The 23,704-nt window shown below is 39.9% G+C and overlaps 1 protein-coding gene across 1 annotated transcript in view; it reads left to right on the top strand.

Annotated features, from left to right (window-relative positions):
- xpot (exportin, tRNA (nuclear export receptor for tRNAs)) overlaps nucleotides 1–23,704 on the top strand; it is a 113,301-nt gene that overhangs the window by 63,140 nt on the left and 26,457 nt on the right. The window contains exons 7-17 of the mRNA XM_060914362.1: nucleotides 762–946; nucleotides 2,460–2,628; nucleotides 3,429–3,665; nucleotides 13,255–13,293; nucleotides 13,381–13,443; nucleotides 13,535–13,659; nucleotides 13,744–13,888; nucleotides 18,735–18,854; nucleotides 18,946–19,040; nucleotides 23,070–23,139; nucleotides 23,210–23,448. Of these exons, the coding sequence (XP_060770345.1) occupies nucleotides 762–946; nucleotides 2,460–2,628; nucleotides 3,429–3,665; nucleotides 13,255–13,293; nucleotides 13,381–13,443; nucleotides 13,535–13,659; nucleotides 13,744–13,888; nucleotides 18,735–18,854; nucleotides 18,946–19,040; nucleotides 23,070–23,139; nucleotides 23,210–23,448 (1,487 nt within the window). The remainder of the gene's footprint in view (nucleotides 1–761; nucleotides 947–2,459; nucleotides 2,629–3,428; nucleotides 3,666–13,254; nucleotides 13,294–13,380; nucleotides 13,444–13,534; nucleotides 13,660–13,743; nucleotides 13,889–18,734; nucleotides 18,855–18,945; nucleotides 19,041–23,069; nucleotides 23,140–23,209; nucleotides 23,449–23,704) is intronic.

Genomic DNA, 23,704 nt, shown 5'->3' with positions numbered 1-23,704 from the left:
ATCAGTGGTCTTGTATGTCTTCCATTTTCTAATAATTGCTCCCACAGTTGATTTCTTCACACCAAGCTGCTTACCTATTGCAGATTCAGTCTTCCCAGCCTGGTGCAGGTCTACAATTTTGTTTCTGGTGTCCTTTGACAGCTCTTTGGTCTTGGCCATAGTGGAGTTTGGAGTGTGACTGTTTGAGGTTGTGGACAGGTGTCTTTTATACTGATAACGAGTTCAAACAGGTGCCATTAATACAAGTAACGAGTGGAGGACAGAGGAGCCTCTTAAAGAAGTTACAGGTCTGTGAGAGCCAGAAATCTTGCTTGTTTGTAGGTGACCAAATACTTATTTTACAGAGGAATTTACCAATTAATTCATTAAAAATCCTACAATGTGATTTCCTGGATTCTTTCCCCCCATTCTGTCTCTCATAGTTGAGGTATACCTATGATGAAAATTACAGGCCTCTCTCATATTTTTAAGTGGGAGAACTTGCACAATTGGTGGCTGACTAAATACTTTTTTGCCCCACTGTAATATAGGAGAATTGCATTGATCTTGCTCCTGGATTTACCCATGATATGCACTTTAAGAAGTACTAGAAATGGATATACTGCATTTTTCAGAATGAAACTTCATGTGTTCTTGGCTAGAAAGGCTAATTTGTCTCATGAATCTTTAACCTCCTGTTCTGCCTGAAGGTTATAGCTTTGATAGAAGTGGGTTTTTTTTTTTTTTTTTTTTTTTAAATCAACGCTTATTTCTTTCTGCAGGAGACTCGCAGGAACACACTGATTAAGGACAGCATGAGAGAGACTTGTATCCCAGCTCTGGTAGAGTCGTGGTACCAGATCCTGCAGACGTATCAGCGCAGTCACAGCGAGCTAACTTGCCAGTGTCTGGAGGTAGTTGGCGCATATGTGTCCTGGATCGACCTCAACCTCATTGCCAACGACAGGTCAGAACAAATAGAGAGTGAATTTCCATGAAACTAAGAATTTTTTTTTTTTTTTTTTTTTTTTTAATGCTTGTTTCTGGCTCTGGTTGTATGCTGAATGTACTGTGTTTCTCATTCTATACAGTATTTCTCAGTTTTTGTTTGGTGACATGATTTTTGTCAGGTTGGATCATAATCCACAACTTTTGTTCCATGTTTTTGAGACTACTTTGGAGGTTACAAAACAGAGCAACCAAACCATGTTATATATTGATAAATATAGCTCTACAAGGAAAAACAACCAGAGTCTGCTTTAGTGACCAGATTTGAACGTATTCTGGGTAACTAGGGCTAAATCTCATTTTGAAATGGGTAATTTCAAAGCCAGATATCGGTCCATATCGCGATATAGCACATTTTTTGAAAATTGAAAGAATAAATACCTATGTAGGAATGTAGCATTTTCAGATCATCCAAATCATCAGAAGAGTATTTTAGAATTAGAATTAAATAAATTATTAACCTGGTATAAGTGTGTTTTTATAAGGCTTTCTGATAACAGTGGTAAAATCTGTCAGCATTAGCTGTTCAACGTTTTAAAAAAAAAAAGTTGCTAAAACATTTTGATCCAAAATATTACTAATAATGAGTACTTATTTCACATACGCATCCTGGCCTTGACGTTAATTAACAAATATTTGCCGAATGCTAAGTGTATATCGGTGAATAATAACCGAGACGAAGTTGGTTATTATTCACTGAGTCTGAGGCGGACAATTGTTTTAGTATAAATACACAGGTGATATTTTTAAAAATCGTATTAAAAATTTGTTTCAAACTTCAAAAGCAGCATGCAAATATAATAAAGGCATGCGCAGGCTTGTCACTTATCTACGCTGTGTCACACAATACTTTTTGTTTTGAAATGGACAAAATAAATCACAATTCCACTGTACCTTTGAATAGTTTTAGACCAAACTTTGTAGCATCTTTAGTGCTTTTAGGAACCGCATTTTCTTTCATAATTTGTGATTCTTCCTCACTTACGGTGACCGCGATTGGCTGCCGAGTTGCTCGAGGTGATTGTCGAGAAATAGTCTGAATTTTTCAACCAATCAGCATGCGCGATTTTCTATAATCACCTCCGTATTTATACTAATTTCTTAATCGCCTAGCAGTCCATCATTTGGAACAGCAGTGACTGCTGTGTCCCAAATAAACGGTCCAAATGATGAACATTGCTTTAAAGAGTGTAATTTCTGAAACAGCAAAATAAACAGTAAAGCATAATATGAAATTATAGGTGTTTTTCTATGGTTATACGATAATATCTATTGTATTGCACAGCCCTACGCGCAACTGTCACTCTCTGGAGACCTGTTTTACAGGGAATTTCAATCCAAATACGTTTTCATATTAAATATCAGCATGCGTGTCCCCTGCTTGCTTTACTGTAATCGTATTTCGGCCACAAACTGACCAAGTGAGATTATTAGTTTCTGAGAACTGTGGGTTTTTTTTTTTTTTTTTGCAGGTTTGTGAATCTGTTGTTGAGCCACATGTCCGTGGAGGAGCTGAGAGAGGAGGCCTGCGATTGCCTGTTCGAGATAATTAATAAGGGCATGGACCCTGTGGACAAAACCAAACTGGTGGAGTCTCTCTCTCAAGTCCTGCAAAATGCTGGCTTCTTCAATGTGAAGCAGGTATGTGCTGTTCAACATGGTTCTTAAAATGGGAGTAATCAATCATGACTCGTAGGCATGTAACAATATCCGACAATAAATCGCAGTACAAATCTGATTTACTCAAATCAATGAAATAAAAAGAATCGCAATTATCAGGCTTGCAGGCTGTCTCCAAGTTTTTCCTAGCTGTACTTGCGTTGTTCAGACAGCAGAGGGCAGAATAACGTACAATAGTGGGAATACATGTGACTTCACCCTCGAGGAAAGTAACACAGCTCTAATGCTGCGAAAACACACAGGATCCAAGTAGGGAAAGAGCTGTGATTTACTCTACAAATAGATTTAACAAATTGGAGCTCTCTTTACAGACTGCTGAAAGCTAAAGAAGAGAAAAGAAAAATGAAGGTAGTACAGATGTTAAGTTTATTAAGAAAAGGCCTGTTTGTTAAATTTTTCATTTTTAATCAAGGGAATCTTTGTTTAGTAGGCTATATTCTGCTGCAACCTTTACAAATTTGGGTAAATAATTTGTTGGTTATTAAGAAAATGAAACAAAAGAGTTAACAAAAGGAATAAGTTGATTTAAAAATAGGAAAATAAGTGTTGCATTTCCTTGGTAATAAAATTTTATTTATTTCCCCCAAAAAAATATTGTCAAAGGCAAATTGTGAACCCAGGATTGTGAGTTGAATCATGACTTGGGTGAATTGTTACATGGCTAATGATTGATTGATTGTCAACTGTCTGACATTGTGAAATTAAAGGAAAAACTGCTAGGAGTTTGGTGTGTAAGTGAATTGTGGTGACGTGTGTGTCAGGAGGAGGACGTGGACTTCCTGGCCAAGTTCTCGCGCCTGGTAAATGGAATGGGTCAGGCTCTGGTGTTAAGCTGGACCAAACTCAGTAAAGCGGGGGACATGAAGGTCGCAGCAGAAACCCTGCAGGCTCTGGAGGGCAAAATCCCGCTGATGCTGCAGCTGCTTATGCATGAGGATGATGACATTTCAGCGAATACAGTGGGCTTCTGTTACGACTACTTACATGTACTTAAACAGGTACACACACACACGTTTGTTCTGACTGCCTACACTAAAAGCAGTGTTTTTTATACATGTTTGAAAGTCATATTAGAAATACAGAATATAATTGTGGTTTGCATTTGATCAAAAATACTTTGAGCTCAAATAAAGTCTATGCTTATTGCATTTCTTCCTGGATGTTTAATAAGTGCTTGAAAGATTTAATATTGGTTGTTCGTTATATTTTTTACTAACTCTCCAGCTGATGGTTTGGTATCACTTCTTGTAGCTAGGTTCAGCTCTAACCAAAACGCAGAATAAAGATTTAACAGCTTTAAGGGAACACTCTAGAAACCCAAGAGACAATTGGCGTCATTTCTGAAGGATCATTAGCTACAAATGATCATAACCTTTATCAGTTATGGGTTGTTTGTTTTTTTTTTTTTTGGATGCGGTCTTATGTTGATTTTGATTTTTACACACCTTACAGTACAGCCTAGACCAGGGGTGGGCAAGTATTTTTTCCATAGGGCCACATGAGAAACAGAAAATTTTGTGGAGGGCCGGACCATAAGGCTGAACTAAATTCTGCATAATATTAATTGTATTTATAAAGAAATAAATATAATTGTTTTTACAAGCTGCTAAGACTGGTAAGAGGATGGAAAAAACGAGGTTGCCTTACAAAATGTCATTTATTCAATCAAATTTCCCAAAACAATGGTTAACAAAATGTGAACGTTTGTACCATTTTTTTCAGTCACATTCACCCCAAAACACAATAAAGACATCACAATATTGTCTTTCTACTCCAAATATCAAACAAGATGCATCATATAATAATGATGCCCACATTTGTAGTCTAATCACCTCATTTGGTGTTTTTTATTTGTTCAGTGAGAGAAATCTAGTCTCTGTTGGTCTTTAACGAGTGCATCAGAGTCAGGCTGAATGTCTGAGGTGGAGATGTGAAGCACAGCTGACGGATGATCATCAGTCGATTCAGTGTAGGTATCAGATCTACAGATCGGCTCGGGCTCCGGCGCCTGCTGGTGACATCACACTATGTGACTGGCTGGACCATTTGAAGGATGACGTACAAGTTTGTGGTTGGTCTGGACAAATTACGGAAGTAGTTATCACAGGATTAGGTTTCGTGGGATTTCATGTCATGTTCATGTCGAGCGCATTGCGTTTTTGTTGAACACAGCTTCAAAATAAAAGCAATGCACATTCAGTCCATGCATGAGGTAAAATTAGAAAATACGTTTATTTTGTAATTTCTAATTAACCTTACGCGGGCCGGTCAGAATGAACCAAAGGGCCGGATGCGGCCCGCGGGCCGGAAAATGCCCAGGTCTGGCCTAGACACGTCATAAGTGATGTAATCTAGGGTCCTTGGGTGCTTTGGGTTTTTCAATATCATACAACCCCGATTCCAAAAAAGTTGGGACAAAGTAAAAATTGTAAATAAAAACGGAATGCAATGATGTGGAAGTTTCAAAATTCCATATTTTATTCAGAATAGAACATAGATGACATATCAAATGTTTAAACTGAGAAAATGTATCATTTAAAGAGAAAAATTAGGTGATTTTAAATTTCATGACAACACATCTCAAAAAAGTTGGGACAAGGCCATGTTTACCACTGTGAGACATCCCCTTTTCTCTTTACAACAGTCTGTAAACGTCTGGGGACTGAGGAGACAAGTTGCTCAAGTTTAGGGATAGGAATGTTAACCCATTCTTGTCTAATGTAGGATTCTAGTTGCTCAACTGTCTTGGGTCTTTTTTGTCGTATCTTCCGTTTTATGATGCGCCAAATGTTTTCTATGAGTGAAAGATCTGGACTGCAGGCTGGCCAGTTCAGTACCCGGACCCTTCTTCTACGCAGCCATGATGCTGTAATTGATGCAGTATGTGGTTTGGCATTGTCATGTTGGAAAATGCAAGGTCTTCCCTGAAAGAGACGTTGTCTGGATGGGAGCATACCGTATGTTGCTCTAGAACCTGGATATACCTTTCAGCATTGATGGTGTCTTTCCAGATGTGTAAGCTGCCCATGCCACATGCACTAATGCAACCCCATACCATCAGAGATGCAGGCTTCTGAACTGAGTGCTGATAACAACTTGGGTCGTCCTTCTCCTCTTTAGTCCGAATGACACGGCGTCCCTGATTTCCATAAAGAACTTCACATTTTGATTCGTCTGACCACAGAACAGTTTTCCACTTTGCCACAGTCCATTTTAAATGAGCCTTGGCCCAGAGAAGATGTCTGCGCTTCTGGATCATGTTTAGATACGGCTTCTTCTTTGAACTATAGAGTTTTAGCTGGCAACGGCGGATGGCACGGTGAATTGTGTTCACAGATAATGTTCTCTGGAAATATTCCTGAGCCCATTTTGTGATTTCCAATACAGAAGCATGCCTGTATGTGATGCAGTGCCGTCTAAGGGCCCGAAGATCACAGGCACCCAGTATGGTTTTCCGGCCTTGACCCTTACGCACAGAGATTCTTCCAGATTCTCTGAATCTTTTGATGATATTATGCACTGTAGATGATGATGATGATATGTTCAAACTCTTTGCAATTTTACACTGTCAAGCTCCTTTCTGATATTGCTCCACTATTTGTCGGCGCAGAATTAGGGGGATTGGTGATCCTCTTCCCATCTTTACTTCTGAGAGCCGCTGCCACTCCAAGATGCTCTTTTTATACCCAGTCATGTTAATGACCTATTGCCAATTGACCTAATGAGTTGCAATTTGGTCCTCCAGCTGTTCCTTTTTTGTACCTTTAACTTTTCCAGCCTCTTATTGCCCCTGTCCCAACTTTTTTGAGATGTGTTGCTGTCATGAAATTTCAAATGAGCCAATATTTGGCATGAAATTTCAAAATGTCTCACTTTCGACATTTGATATGTTGTCTATGTTCTATTGGTAATACAATATCAGTTTGAGATTTGTAAATTATTGCATTCTGTTTTTATTTATAATTTGTACTTTGTCCCAACTTTTTTGGAATCGGGGTTGTACACTCTCACCCAGGTGACCCAGGCAGGGGTAATCAGCCCCCAGCTTGTGTCTGGGTAGCTTTTGTGGTCCACAGATCGCTCCTTTTGAGCCACAGCCACCTCGATGCCTTCTCTGCAGCATCAGTAATGTTCCTGTTGGCTCTCTTGCTGTGCAGTCCCCTAAGACCCTGCAGAGTGATTGACTGGCAAATCCTCAGCAGCCGATATCGATGGAATAGCAACAGGTCTTCCATCCCCTGCTATGGCGTTTGCCTGTGAGCTCCTCATGCGATCTCTCCCATTTGATCTTCCCAGGGCACAGTCAGTTCCAGCAGGACCACCTGCCTTGATTCTGACACAAGAACCATCTCCTGGCTAAGCATGGTCACAGCTATGGTGTGTGGGAATTTGAGCTATCTCCCCAGGTTGACATTCAAATGCCAGCCCCAGGCTGTTGCCAGAAGCCCCCTGTCTGGTTCGTACGCTGTTGCGGCTTCTCTCCAGCCTTGACAAAAACAGTGCTTTTAAATTCTTCAGATGTAGTGTCTTGTTTATTTACATTGGGGATATTTTTAAACCACAGACTGGCTGAATACTTGATTCCGGTTGGTCAGGTGGTGGGCAGTATTTCCGTATAACAGCACGGCTCAACTGTAACGTGAGCAAGTTAATATGAATGCGTTCACTGTGTTATTGTCTGTAGTAACCGTTCGTACACACGGACTTGTACGGTGTACAAGCTAAAATTTAAAGGTGTGTTTAACAAAAAAATGTAATTGATACCATTTATTTGATGTTTCCCAGGATGGTGGGAATATTTTTATTTATTTATTTATTTTTTAGAGCGACGGGGAGTGCGCGCGTAAGGGCAAAGGGGAGGGAGTGATCATTTATCGTGGCTGTAATGCAAGTGACAACAGGAACCTGCGTCGTTTTTTTTAAGAAATTAACATTGTAATCAGTGGTAAATCGCTGTGGTATAAGCAGAATAACACACTCCAGACCATGCAGTTATATGCTGCTACTGTCATAGAAATATGCTGATGTTTTCAAGCATGCCGAAAAACTTCAGAAGAAGCCATGTTGCACATGTGGTGTAAAATTCCCAGCCACACCCATGACCTCAGTGATGTGATGTCGTGTCAATGGTCCAGTGACTGACTGTTACTTGATTTCAGACGACCTGAAAGATGGAAGACATGCTTTTGTCTATATTTATTCAGTTGCAGCGACTTAAAGTGCATATCACGGGTAAATTCAGGAGCAAGATCGATGTAATTCTCCTATTTTATATTAAACTTTGGTCAAATATCTGTAACATTCTGCATTTTGTGCATTTTTTTTTTTACCTTGCGCAATGCCAGAAAAATTCAGTTGAAATCAAGCCATTTGAGGTGAATTGGTCCGCCTCTGAAAAAACTTGGCATTTGGATTTCCCGGCAAACATTGATTTTCGTGACGTCGCGTGCGGGACGCCTCCCTCTGAATCCTACGCCAGCGCTGGTTTGTTTATGAGAAAACGACCTGGTGGTTTTCTGCAAATTTTTTCAACGTTATCGCGTGATTATTAAGATGGTGAACAGATGTATCGTAGGAGGGTGTAGCAACACCAATCTTGATGGGATTAGTACTCATCGTTTCCCAAAAGACCGGACAATGAGAGAGAAATGGGAGCGCTTGGTCTACACAGGCTGTGCACTGAAACCGTGCAAAGCTCTCGCAGCCTGCTGGTGCTTCCGCAGTAGTGTAGCAGATTAGTGGCAAAATACTTCACTTAATGATACAAGCACCAAATTTTGCACAGATATAGATAACATCAAGATGTTTCAAAAAAGCCCGGTAGCCACACAAAAATTCAAAATGGCGGCCATTTTTCAAGATGGCCGACTTAAAAATGCATTTTGTACTGATAAAGCACTTCACTTCAAGATATTGTCATCAAGTTTTGAAGAAACATAGCTAAAGCCAATAGCCTCTAGTAAGGTTAGTATCCTCACAAAATTTCAAAATGGCGGCCATTTTTAAAGATGGCTGGCTTAAAACACACATATAAATTACTGACAGAGCACTTCATCGAGAGAGAGTCATAAAATGAGCTAAATATATAGTTTAGACCAAAGTGCTTAAGGAATTCCTGATAACCACACATACAGTAAAGATGGCAGCCATTTTCCAAGATGGCCGACTCAAAAATACATACCTTATTGACTGTGACAGAGTACAACTTAATAAATCATAAAATTTGACAGCTCAAAAAAACAGCCAATTTTTCATATTTGAAACAAAACCATATTTAAAACACTTAACTACATGATGCAACAACCAAAATTATAAGAAACATAGCTTAGACCAGTTCATATTATCTTTTGCACATAAAGATAATAAAACAGCCTCATTCACATGTACAGATAAATTCTCATTTCAATATTACTGCTAACAAAACACATGTAAACAATATAACAAACCTCTGGTGATTTAAAACGCAACTAATCATAGGTATAAAAATATACAAACTAATGCCATTAGGGCAAAACAACCTTGTGGTTACATTGTAATAGAACAAGAATGCAAAAGCTATGACACTGGGTCAAAACTACTAAAACGGGAACGATCAACATAAACTAAATACTAAGCTCAAGTTTATGTACATCTTATGAGATCCATTTGCCATACATGTATGTCTCTTATCTTGGCACACAGTTACAGCCACAGAGCTGTGTACATTTCAAGCCAAGTCGGTAACACTTGCAGTTTCCATGGCAAACACCCTTGCAGTTACACTTCGTAAGTTGCTGGCAACTCTGACTAATAGAGATCTTGCAGTCACGTGACCGGAAAGTACACAGCCGCCATCTTGTCGGTCAACAGCACAGCTGAATATTGCTGCACTCGTGTACAGAATGGATCAATTTCAACCGACGGACTACACGGCTCATTTTTCTAATGAACAGATAACTAGATATATGTCTAAAATAAACGATCTACAGATTAGTGACCCTTATGACTTTCCAGACGGAGTTTTCACGACCGTGTCAGTGGATATGGAACTGCCAGAGGTGGAATACCCGGACGTGTATAATTACCTCATTAACTTTCCCTCGCTGCTCAGTGGTGAAGCACTGCGTGCTTATAAATCTCTGGACAGTTATCTTTACAGAAATTCAGGATTTGTCAGCAACTCAGATGTGGCATCTTGTAAACAAGAAAATGATCCTCACTGGATGGGTAAGTCACTTAAGTACTGAGTATAGCACTGACCAGCCGATTATAGAATAGAATAAGGTAATTCCAAATTGTCTGTCTTGTTTACCTGGCGTTGGAGAGGCTTAGCAGTGGAGATTTGAGTGGCTGTTTTCTGAGCTTAGTCAACAGGCCAGCTCTGCAGCCTCGCTTTTGCTTCCTCTCCCGGCGCCGCCTCCTTCGCTTTGCTTCCAATAACAATCCACGGAGACCCCGCTGGTCTCGCTATCTCGTCCGGAATTTTTTTTTTTTTTTTCTCTTTCGTCCGGAATGTTGTGCATGTGATGGAAATCGCTACAAACCATCATTTTCTGCTGGAAACCAATGTCCAGTAAGTCCATACGGCTGTAGTGGATATTGAAGTCCGGTACAGACGAACAACACGCAAAAATACACACAAAAAACATAAACGTGCACAGGTAGGGAGAGCTTGTAGCCGCAGCCGTTGTAGTAGAATTGTATATAGTAGGTTTTTCCAGAAGAAAAGGTAGAAGCAGAAGTAGAAGGCGGAAATATGGCATTTGACTGACAAGATGGCGTCTGTCACAATCTGGATCGGCTGTGACGTCACATGCAAGTGCTCCATTGGTGCCAAAGTGGTCCACAATACCTTCCAACCATCCCCCTCTTTCTCCCATCCCCATTCAGATGGACTTTCTTCATGCATTTCTCTACACATTGCTTGTCCCCAGATGTTTGCAGATTGATGTGTTGCACGATTTGTTTGTTGCACCAGTGCTCCTTTTGTAGGGGGGATTGCATCATATGCCCTCTGTTTTCGAGCAAACAAATCAAGACTGGCCTCATCAACACTATCTAAGGGACAGTTTTTGTCAAACAACAAGAGAAACTTTTCAAGAGGTTTGAAGTCATTCTCTTCAATATTGGCAGGGTATTGACTCGGTGTGCCCTGGTTGTGCTCTGACATCATTCTTCTATATAATAATGACACATATAAATTAGGGATGTTAACCGATGACCGTTTGACCGATGGTTGACAATCAACGTCAACCGGTTAATTTTTTTTTTTTTTGGTTGTCGGTTAAAAAAAAAAAATCAATCGTTTTGAAGCTGCCGATTTTGGAGCGGAGAACCTGGAATTCTGTGTTGTAAACGCTTGGGGCATGCCATGCGGTGTAAGAATGACAGCTGACAAATCAGAAACACCCATTCAGTCATGTCCCGCCCTCTCACCCCAGTTGAAGACAGCTGACAAATCAGAAACACCCATTCAGTCATGTCCCACCCCAGTTGAAGACAGCTGCCACTCGGCGAGAGAAAAGTGTAGACACAGGCTTTTTAGCTTACAAATTACTATTCTGTTTTTATTATTATTATTATTATTAGAAGGCACATGGAGTTTAATCCTGCCTTGGCCAGTGCATTCTGAAAGTATGTTTTGGTCTGTAGCCAACAATGCATGTTATTGCAGATCATATCTCTCCACACGAACTAAAGGCGCAGATGCTGACTTTTGTAGGGAAGGGTAGAGAATGAAATGACAGCGGTGTCTGAGGGGGAGTGACAAACACAGCTTTTATGTCTGTGAGCCAAGTCGGTGACGGCTTCAGAGCAACTTCAATACCATGCAGTAATGGCGTGTTAATATTGGTAACGGCGTTATAACGATTGTAGCTAATTAATTAGATTACCCGCCGTTATAACAGCCTTTATTTTAACGCCGTTATTCCCATCACTGAATGCTATGTACTACTTCTAGCACTTGACTTTATTTTCAACGCCATCATGGCCAACTGAAACGGTTTCTAAGCTGGAGCCATTTGTCCTCCGCTCCAATACAAACCCCTCGACATCAGTGCCGCGTTTGACTAAATGTTTCATGCTGTAGAAAAGGTAATGTGAGTGGAGGGCAGCGACTGGGACTGAATATGCGGATGCTCGCGGTTAGATTTGGAATAGATTCTAATAATTCCAATTAAACTCATAGGTTAACCGACTTTAACCGGCTAATGAGGCTCAGTGGTCGGTGAAGATTTTTTTTTAGTTTTCGCCATCCCTAATATAAATAGATGATCATGAACACTATTTGTCTTGCAGTCATGAACTTAAAATCCTAAAATAAAATATACATTGATCAAATGTGTGAATTTGGTGAAGAATAAACAATCATGTGAAATGCATCATTTAATTATGTGTATATGTTGTAATAAACTGTAAAATGTTAATTGCAGGTCAAAATATAGATATTATGCTTTCCCGCTTTTTCGGCCGCCATTTTGGCCGCCATCTTGAATTTTTCAGGTGGCTACCGGGCTTTTCTGAAGGAGGGGTATCTAAACTAAGTCTGTGCAAATTTTGGTGCTTGTATCATTAAGTGAAGTATTCCTGTAAAATTTGGACCCAATCTGCTACACTACAGGTAACGTCACGAATCTGGCTCCAGACTCCCTTGGGATTTTTCCAGACGCATTATTTTTTTTTTTTTTTTTTTTTTTTTTCTGCTGTAGACCGATGGCCTTGTGCAAAATTACCCTTCTGGAGGAGTGTGTAAAGGGACATACTTTCATATAAAAACGAAATTGGTCCAGAATATGCACTATAAAGCTAGACTACCTTTCAGATTTTTCAAGTGTAGGTCATTAAAAAGAATTTTCCCCGACACCCAATTATTTTTGGACCGAAAGCTATTGAATTCGAATCGCAGATTTCCAATTTTATTAGTTTTTTTTTTCATATAAATAGAACAATTTAATGAATTTGGGGCCATGTGGCCCTAAATTCTCTGCCATTTTTTTCCTGCTTCACCATGACCCAATTCAAGATACTATGTCATGCATCACGTGGTGGGCTTTCCCCGTTCACGCGAGGCATTGTGGGATACAAATTTGAAACAGGAGAGCAAAATGGAGGACGTGAGTGTGCAAATGAAACGTGAAAGACTGACTACAGTAACGGAAAGCGAGAAGAAAAGACGTTATGTTGCGAAGGAAAGGAAACGCAGGACCAAACTAATAAATATCGGCAGTCAGCGAGCACCTCGGTGTGATCAGCTGTTCGTTTAGCGACAGAATGATGGGACTGTCAGCGCATGGTCAAGGTAAACCTGTGCATGCGCACATGGGCTTTGACTGCGCAAAGCGAGCCCCCCCCCCCATGCACGTTATTTGCTCGGGAATCCCCTCACACATTAAATAACTTCCCAGATGCAGAAAGGCCTGGTGTTTTGTGAGAGGTTACAGAAATAAACATATCGCAATGACCACATTTCAGAGGGAACTAAATTTCACAGATTTTATGGAATCGAAAGGCTGTCTAGCTTTAATTCTTATTGCAGATGATGCTCATAGTCACGGTCACATAGCTCATGTTTTAAGGTACATGTGTGGTTTCCTCTGTCCTTCACAGCTTCCTGTCCTTACTGATCAGCAGAAGAGTAATATTGAGGTAAGAAGTCACTGTTCAGTCTTTTTTCTCTGCTCCTGTCATACTACGCAGTGCCATTTTTAACACTTTCTCTTTTCTTTTGCGCAGGCCATTATGCTAGCTGTTATGAAAAAACTGACCTATGACGATGAGTACAACTTTGAAAATGAGGTAATGTTATTGTCATAAGTGTTTTCTTGGTACAATGCCAGGAAGGTTTATTTAACTCCCCTTTTGCTTAAATCTTACTTCTGTCTCTAAGGGCGAAGATGAGGCAATGTTTGTGGAGTACAGGAAGCAGCTGAAAATGCTGCTGGACCGTCTGGCTCAGGTCTCGCCGGAGCTTTTACTGGAATCTGTGCATCGAGTCTTCACCAGCACTATGCGGTATGACCCGGCTTCACCACAAACACGCACAGCAATGCAAAAAGCCATGCTAACTCCACTGCTGCAAATATAATGTGTGTGTAGGAGCTGGCAAACGGCTCGGTTCATGGAAGTGGAGGTGGCGATCCGCTTGTTTTACATGTTGGGAGAAGCACTGCCTGCGTCACATGGAGCTCATTTCAGTGGCGATGCTACAAAAGCCAGCACTCTACAGGACATGATGAGGACGGTAAGATGAAGATGCCTTCCTCAGTCTCTGGTGCGATGAAGGTTTACAACAGGTTTCAAGCTCTGAAGTCGTTATGATCTATTCCAGGCATTCAAAAACTTTTTGAAGTCCTTTAACTACAAAATAAATGTTGCAGACCTCCCTAAACACTGATTTATTTTATGAATACTGTTCAAATCATTTTTTTTAACACCCCCCCCCCCCCCCCCCCCCCCCCCCCAACAAGAAAATAGAAACGGGAGGTCTGGGACATGACAGCACGTAATACAATCAGTAGAAAAGGGGGAAAAAAACAAACAAACCAGTCACAGGTACATACCACCAGATTTAAGAGGTATCAAGAGGATATAGATATAGCTACTCAATGTTTATTTGGTAATAACAGTCCCATTTATTCCAAAGTACATCCCCCTTCTCTTTCTGAAATCGAAGGGTGAAAGTCATTTTCTCCATCAGACGGATAGTATTGATCACACTGATGAGGGCAGAGATGGTGGGAGGGTTCTTCTGAAGCCAGCATTTAGTTTTTTTTTTTGTTTGTTTGTTTTTTTTTTTAACTTGCGACCGTAAATATCTTCAGAAGATGTGTCACTTTTACTAAGACCTTGAGGGACATGTCCGAGGTACAGTACGTTGAAAGAGAAATCAGGCCATTATTAAAAAATGTTCTGTTTCCGGTCCACCGGCCGGGTGAGTGCCGTTTGTGCGGTTGAAAATTTTTTTTTTAACGCCGGTTTTTCGACATTTTTTTCGGGTTCGTAAATCTAAAATCGAACCTGACATTTCCACATTCCCAGGGCTTTCCACTAAGGCTCATACTAGCCACCCATGACAAATAAGTAGCAGCTGGGGGAGTAAACACAAAATAAACTCCTGTGCATGCAATTCCCAGGATTAAATGTATTTTCCACAGACCATTTATTTATTCACTTTACTCAAATACAAAGTAAAATGGCAGTAAATCTTCTTTCTTTTCTTGCGTATTGCATCATGAGGCGTTCCTGGCTTGTAAATCTCTTATTTTCGGTGCATGACACATTCACGCAGCTGAGCATGCTATGAATTAACAACAACAACGGTCTGCAGTGGGGCTACACAATTACACACTCAGCCAACATTTCTCCATTTGTGTATGAAAATACACTCCAACCACTCAGTTTGGGTTCATTTACAACCAACGGTGTCTTTTGATGCCAGCACGTAATTGAACAAATAATTGAAACCAGAAGACTGGTTTACCGGAGACAAAATAAGCGTTATCTCTGCTCCTGTTGCCTCCGACACACTACTGCCTCCACCGAGTGCGTGCACACACTGCATGTCGGGGCCGCGGATGAGTTACTCTCCCTTGATCAACGAAGTCGGCGGGGAATTTGTGGTTATTATCGGTACAAACAGCGCGAATCACAACTTAAATGAGTGCGGTTCAGTTTGACATTATTGTCAGTCCGTTAGATAAACATTTAATTTTATTAAAATCGAAAATTAATATTTAGAGCCTGTGGGCTACAAAAATAAGTCATTAAAGTAGTCAGCTGTATGGCCGGCAGCCGGCGCTTGTGGAAAGCCCTGCATTCCGCACAGAATATAGAACTGAATCAGCTCTGCGCATGTGCCGTGCGGCACAAAAAAATGGCAGCCACCATGAAGGAAGGAGATCTGGAGTTTTCAAACATGTTGCTTAAGTGTGAAATCGCAAAATGGTATTCTAGCGAACAACAAAATAGTAAAGATTCAGAAAAACAAATCATTCAGTGATCAGTTTAATAGTGTAATTTCATCCGAACTCGGCCTAACACTCGATTTAGAACTACAAAAAGTCCGTGTGTCGGACATTTTAAGTACCTTTTGTAAAAGTTTTGCAAATGTTGCAGTCAGCATTTAAAATGCTAACTTAAAGTTTTTGTACAAGTTTCAGTTGATTAAACTGTCATTTTATTAAATGTCTGCTTTTGTAATAAAGTACTGAAAGAAAAAGCAAACACAGCATTGCGATTTCTTATCCATCCATATAGTAAAAAAAAAAATCCCTCCCTCCCGACTGAATTTTTTTGCTCACCCGGTGGACAGGAAATGGATTTTTTTTTTTTTTTTTACGGATGGCCTCAATGACCAGATCCAGAACCTCTGATATCAAGTTTCCCACTCCCTTCCAAAAAGGCTGAACATGTGGGCATAACCAGAAAATATGCGCATGGTCTGCCGAGTCCGATCCACACTCCCTCCAGCAGAAGTGTTGTGACCCACTTGATTTTGATTTTTGATAGGGGGTAATGAAGAAACGGGTCAAAGCTTTCCAGTAGAAGTCTCTCCAAAAGAATGAACTTGTAGTAGTGGACCGGGTTTCCCATGCTTTACTCCACATATCCTCAGTTATTACCATATTTAGTTCCTTTTCCCAGCGTTCCTTTATGTAGTCTGTTGAAGATTTACTCATTGAAGTGAAAGCCTTGTATAGTCTACCCATGATGCCTTTGGTGTTCTTTGAATTGTATGCATAAATAATAAATTTTTTAGACTTCTATAATATTCTGGCTATTTATTGGGATCTGATATATATATATATATATATATATATATATATATATATATATATATATATATATATATATATATATATATATATAGTGTGTGTGTGTGTATGTATATGTATGTATGTGTATATATGTATATATATATATATATATGTATATATATATATGTGTATGTGTGTGTATATATATATATATATATATATATATATATATATATATATATATATATACACATATATATATGTATGTATATGTATACACATACATGCATATATATATGTATGTATATGTATGTATGTGTATATATGTATATATATATATATATATATATGTGTATATATATATATATATATATATATATATATATATATATATATATATATATATATATATATATAGTGTGTGTGTGTGTGTATGTATATGTATGTATGTGTATATATGTATATATATATATGTATATATATATATGTGTATGTGTGTGTGTATATATATATATATATATATATATATATATATATATATATATATACACATATATATATATATGTATGTATATGTATACACATACATGCATATATATATGTATGTATGTGTATATATATATATATATACATATATACACATACATACATATATATATGCATGTATGTGTATACATATACATATATATATATATATATATATATATATATATATATATATATGTATATATATATATATATGTATGTATATGTATACACATACATGCATATATATATGTATGTATATGTATGTATGTGTATATATGTATATATATATATATGTGTGTATATATATATATATATATATATATATATATATATATATATATATGTGTATGTGTATAATTTTTCCCCCCCTCGTCGCTCCCTGAACTTTCCAGCAACAGAACACAGGCCTGATTATTAACATTTATTTTAGTTGGTTAGTTAGCTTTAGTGTTCAGTGTTGGATGAAACGGAGCTCAATAATAAACTCCGTATAATCAAACCTACCAAAAGACCTTTCTTCTAGATTTGCGAGATGAGATTTTGACTTGACCTAAAGCTCATGAGGACGCATGACGACGGCACAAAGTTTTAAGACACAGAACTTGTCTGTGTTTTTAACATCGTAGCATTAAATTACTCGCCATTTTCCAGTTCGATTTGGAAACCAGATGGATAGGGATGTTTTGGCTCTGAAGTGCTGCCTTATGAATGCTGCTTTTAAATCTTCCAGAAGTACACAAGATATGCAGTGAATGTGTGAACAGTGTCACTTGCATCACCACTGCTTCTATACAGTCATGCATTAAGTGTAAGCCCTCAGGTTCATGTCACACAACCCCAGTGTTAATTATTTAACTATAACACACTTCCCGCTAGACTGGTAAATCGGTGCAAGTAATATCTTAATTTATAGTTGTGGACGGAAGCCGCGAGAGGCCCTTCATATAATCTTTTTTGTGTTTTCTCGAGATCACGGAATAATTTTGTTTTCTCGAGATCTCGAATTAGTTGTTTTCTCAAGATCCTGAATTAATTATGTCGTTATCTCGGGATAACAAGGTGAATTTAAAAAAAAAAAGGATTATATGAAGGGCCTCAGCTGGATCACTGTATCTCCGTCGGTAGAGACGAAGCCGGGCCAATCTTCTGCGGAGGTGCCGCAGCCTAATTTTGAAATTATCCCTTATTAAAAGACTTAATGCAATCTCTCCCTGTGTCAACCCCTGATCAAAATATTGCCTTATTAGGTGATCGATTATTCCAGACATTCTAATGACCAAAGTTGCGTCTATACAGAATGAGAAATAGCCCCAAAGTCAGCATATCACAAGTCTCTTGGCGCACCTGAATGAACCATTTCTCAGCTGTTTACTCGAGATCATGAAATTTTGTTTTCTCAAGATCTCGAATTAGTTGTTTTCTCGAGATCCTGAATTAATTATGTCGTTATCTCGGAATAACGGTTTTGTTTTCTCGAGATCTCGAATTAGCTGTGTTTTCTCGAGATCCTGAATTAATTATGTCGTTATCTCGGAATAACGGTTTTGTTTTCTCGAGATCTCGAATTAGCTGTGTTTTCTCGAGATCCTGAATTAATTATGTCGTTATCTCAGGATAACAAGGTGAATAAAAAAAAAAGGATTATACGAAGGGCCTCTCTCAGCTTCCGTACACATGCATAAAACACGTTTAAGTTATAGTAGTCTTGTGTTATAAATCTGGAATTTAGAAAAGATGTAATAAAGGCTTGGGGACACAAATTTATATACATTAATTTGTTTATTTGTGCGCATGACTGTGCAGCTCCTCTCTAGTGGCGTAAGCGAGTACCAACACACCTCTGTGACGCTGGAGTTCTTTGAGACTGTTGTTCGCTATGACAAGTTCTTCACTGTGGAGCCTCAGCACATTCCAGTTGTCCTGGTGAGTTTTAACTCCACTTGCCCCTCATCCACCCATTAATGCAAACTATTCACATTAGTGTGTGTGTGTGTGTGTGTGTACTTGTATTCAGATGGCGTTCCTGGATCATCGTGGCCTGAGGCACAGTAGTCCAAAGGTGCGCAGCAGAGTGGCGTACCTTTTCTCCAGGTTCATCAAAACATTACAGTAAGTCAGCTGTGCGCGCACTCGGACTGTATAGAGCAGGGGTCCCCAACCACCGGGCCGAGGACCAGTACCGGGCCTGGTACCAAATGATACACGGCCACACAAAGAATAAAAACTCTCTCTCTTCCCCCTTATTTTTTCCCCATTCATCGGTAAGCCCACAAGCTAACACTAGTAGTAAAAAAAAAAAAACGTTGCTGAAGAGCTGCTTTGAAAAGGGGGGGAAGACCCAATGAGACAGCAGAAGACTCCAAGACTTCCAACAAAAAGAGCTGCATTTAAAAGAAAATACCAAGTCCTACAATTATGGGTGCATTGCAACTGGTGTGTCTGCACTGAGCGCGTCATTCTTAGTGGCTAACCGTGTTGCTAAAGCTAAAAAGCCGTTTACTATTGGTGATGAGTTGATCCTGGTTGCTGCTAAGGATATTTGCTGTGCGCTTTTGGGAGAGGCTGCAGCGCTACCTTTTTAACGTGTTCCTCATTCGGCTAGCACCGTAACTAGACAAATTGATGAAATGGCAGAGGACATTGAGGCACAGTTGTTGGAGAGGATTAATGAGTCACTGTGGTACACAATCCAGGTTGAGGAGTCTACTGATGCTGAGGCAATAATGCTTTTTGTGTGTGTGTCAGGGCTTTACATTAACTTTTTTGCTCACCGGCCACTGTGGCTAGTGGTTTTCGCAAGTCACTAGCCACAATTTTGTTGCCAGGAAATCGCAGTTTTTTCTTCACCATGATACTTTAAGGGGCAGCACAGCGGTGTAGTGGTTAGCGCTGTCGCCTCACAGCAAGAAGGTCCGGTTTCGAGCCCTGTGGCTGGCGAGGGCCTTTCTGTGCGGAGTTTGCATGTTCTCCCCGTGTCCGCGTGGGTTTCCTCCGGGTGCTCCGGTTTCCCCCACAGTCCAAAGACATGCAGGTTAGGTTAACTGGTGACTCTAAATTGAGCGTAGGTGTGAATGCGAGTGTGAATGGTTGTCTGTGTCTATGTGTCAGCCCTGTGATGACCTGGCGACTTGTCCAGGGTGTACCCCGCCTTTCGCCCGTAGTCAGCTGGGATAGGCTCCAGCTTGCCTGCGACCCTGTAGAACAGGATAAAGCGGCTAGAGATAATGAGATGAGACTAGCCAATCTCGCCCAAACTTCCATTTGCCATTGAACTCTCTTATCTTCCTATTAGCGTCGTGTTCATCTCCATGGCCGCAGCCAGCTATGAGGCCACCGAGAATAAGTGTACTAAATAGACGATGTGTGGGTCTACCTCCCTTTGAAGCTTTTTCTGAAATTCTTTGGTTTTTCCCTTTTCTGAACGTGCTGCCTGCATCATGACATCGAATGCGTTTTCTTGTGTCTCTACACACTCGGGTTGGCACTGATTCAACTTCTACACACCCAAACCGTATCGATCGGATATCAGGAAAAACACTTAATATATCAAATACTGTCATATCGAGATCATCGATATTGTAAAAATCACAATCAGGTGTGCTGGATTCACATTGACACTGTGCTGAAGTCTTCACTTGGACGTTAGATGTAATGTCAATTGGTCTGTGGAAAGCATTTAAATAATTAAAAGTTTTTGATAAATCGATCAATGCTAGTTTTCTCAGACCTGATGATGGGTGTGAACATCTGCCAACGGTAATACACAATGCGTTAAGTTTGTGAACTGCCACTGTCAGTGGCCGTCATGATGTTAGTTTATCAGACGACTCGCGCGATTGACATGAATATCGCGAGAGTTCGAGTTATGATGTTCTGCGCGAGATGGCTGCGCCCATGTTTATGCAGGTGGGCTGATAGAAGTGGCGAAACATTTTACTTATCGTTTTTTTTTTTCACAACTTGAATGCGTTGAAACAGAGAATTATGACAAACTAATGCCGCTTACACTAAAGTATCGAGGGAAATTTGTAATAACTTTACGGTCGGCAATTTCGACGCGGAAATTCTCGATCGGTCGACGGTCGGGTTACCAGAAACACTTTTTTTTTTTTTTTTTTTTAAATTTGGCCTTATGTGCATTATTGTTGCCAACCAACACCACAGATGTTGTAATTGCATTTACATTATATATGTAATAATGAAAATGATATAGTCTGCACTTTATTGTGTTTTACATGCGTTATTCCCCCCTGGAAAAATTATCTTGCATGAAACTGGTCCATGGTTGGGGACTGCTGGTATAGAGGATTGTATTGATGTGAACTCCCAAACCCGATTAACATTAGTAAAAGAATAAACTATAGACCATTTTAGTTTTTTGTACAGTTTGTTTTTCCGCCTACAATAATTATTAGTGTGCTTGCCAAAGGCAAGCACACTATTGTTCTTAAGTTTGCTTATTCTGCCTTATTCCGACACGTTTTTTGGATCCACTACTCCTCCTAGGGCATTCGAGATGGACACCGTTCCAACTCTGAGACATCTGGCCCGAAGTGATGGTGTGCTTGTATACAGCTTTTTTGATCAACGTGCCCGTTCTCTTGTTCTTGTCGTTTTTCTATTGGTTTTTTTCCCATAGAGAATGAATAGGGCTCATGAATCGAATCGTCCTACTCGGACACACTCCATCGCAGATGCACCAAACCTCATGTGATACTTTAGGCCAACTCCCCTGACACATACATGCAATCGGTTCTGACCTGCATTCATTTTTCCTTTCTTTTTGCTCATCCCTTTTTCCTCCATAGGCTTGCATTGATTTTTGGCCCCATTGAAAATGAATGGTGTTTCAGGAGAAAAACTTTCACACTCCAATTTTTTTTAACCAAGTGACCAAACTTCAAGAAACTTCACTTGATGCCTCAGGCCAAGTCCCCGCACAGATCCATCCCCTCATCTGAGACCTGCACTCATCTTTTCCTTGGTTTTCACTCATATCTCTTTTTACCTCCATAGGCTTCCATTGATTTTTGGCCCCATTCAAACATTCAAACAAATCCACCAAACTTCATACGGCACCTCAGGCCAAATCACCATCACATGCACGATATCGGTTCTGACCCGCACTTGGCTTTGTCTTGCCTTTCATCCGTCCATTTTTTTCTCCATTTTGCCGTGATCAATGGAAGCTTGACTGAGTCATTCCTCCCTTCCCCCATAGGTGATGATGCATTTGGCAAGGATCTGCTCATTTGAGACTTTGACAGCAAATCAACTTCAACTCAATGGCCACTTTATTAGGAATACTTACGCGCGCGCACACAGGATAGCAATTAGCATATAAGCATTCACGTGTTACCATGCTAGCTGTTAGCATGTTACCCATTACGATATCATGCCTGTTAGCTCGCGAGTTGTTAGCATGTTCACCATTAGCATGTTACCATGAGAGCTGTTAACATGTTAAGATTAGCACGGTAGCATGCAGTGTTTGCTGTTAGCGAGTTCGCTTGAGCATGTTAGCATGCTAACTGTTAGCATGTCACCCTCAGCGTGTTAGCATGCTAAAAGTTAGCATACTAGCCATTAGCATGTTAGCTGTTAGCATGATATCTGTCAGCATATTAGCCTTAGTGTTAGTATTTTAACAAATAACGATCATTAGCATGTTAGAATGCTAGCTGTTAGCATGTTATCTGTTAGCATTAACATGTTAACATGCTATCTTTTAGCATGTTAGTATACTGTTAGCATGTTAGTATGCTAGTTGTTAGCATGTTGGCATTAGCATGTTGGCATGCTAGCATGATAGCTGTTCTGTTACAGCTCAGCAAGCACACTTTGTATTTTGTCTGCGGAAATGCAGTCTAGTTTTAAACTGGGAGTTCACTTCACTCACACTTTTTTTTTTTTTTTTTTTTTTTTTTTTTTTTTTTAATATATAAAGTAAATTAAAAAAAAAGAAACCTCAATGCATGTAGTTGTAGTCTCCAGGCAACTGCAGCATCTACTCTAGATGCTGATGAGTGGAAACTTGCCTTGCACCCTGAACTGAAACCAAATTGAGAAGCAACATTTAGGTGAACAACAAAATGCAGTGTTTTTCACTACATATTTTACTTTTTCCCCTTTCAACAGTAAACACATGAATGCCTATATCGAAGACATCCTGAGCCGAATACAGGACCTTCTGGCATTAACGCCTCCTGTAAGTATCACACACTGATGCACTTGACGCACACGCACACAGATGTCATGCAACTCTCGCATTCTTCCAGGAAAATGGATTCCCTGCACTCCTGAGTAGCGACGATCAGCTGTTCATGTTTGAGACAGCCGGTGTTCTGATCGTGAACGGCGAGAGCCCAGCTGACAGGAAACAGGTCCTCATGCGCAGTCTGCTCACACCGCTCATGGAGGCTTTCCGCCTGCTGCTGACCAAACTCCTACAGGAGAGCGACGAGGAGAGACAGACTGCACTCGCTGACTGCCTCAGTCATGCTGTGGGCTTTGCCAGGTATATGCCACGCTGTCTACTCGAACATCACACAATTCACACTGGAAAGGCTCAGAAGTGACAAATGGTGCTGAATTAAACGCTGATGACCACCAGAGGTTCATGGTGGCATTGCACGGAGTGTGTGAGCCTGTGATGGAAATATCAACACCAAATTAAGTTATTTTTTTAATGTAACTTACATGTTTTAAGGTGTGTATGTATGATGTACAAAATTAGCGTTCTAATGTTTTATTGTAACCTCTTGAGTACATTA

The sequence above is a fragment of the Neoarius graeffei genome, chromosome 2 (genome assembly GCF_027579695.1).
Source record: "Neoarius graeffei isolate fNeoGra1 chromosome 2, fNeoGra1.pri, whole genome shotgun sequence".
Taxonomy (NCBI): domain Eukaryota; kingdom Metazoa; phylum Chordata; class Actinopteri; order Siluriformes; family Ariidae; genus Neoarius; species Neoarius graeffei.
The sequence above is the reverse complement of the archived record's forward strand: the minus strand, read 5'-3'. Positions and strand labels throughout refer to the sequence as shown.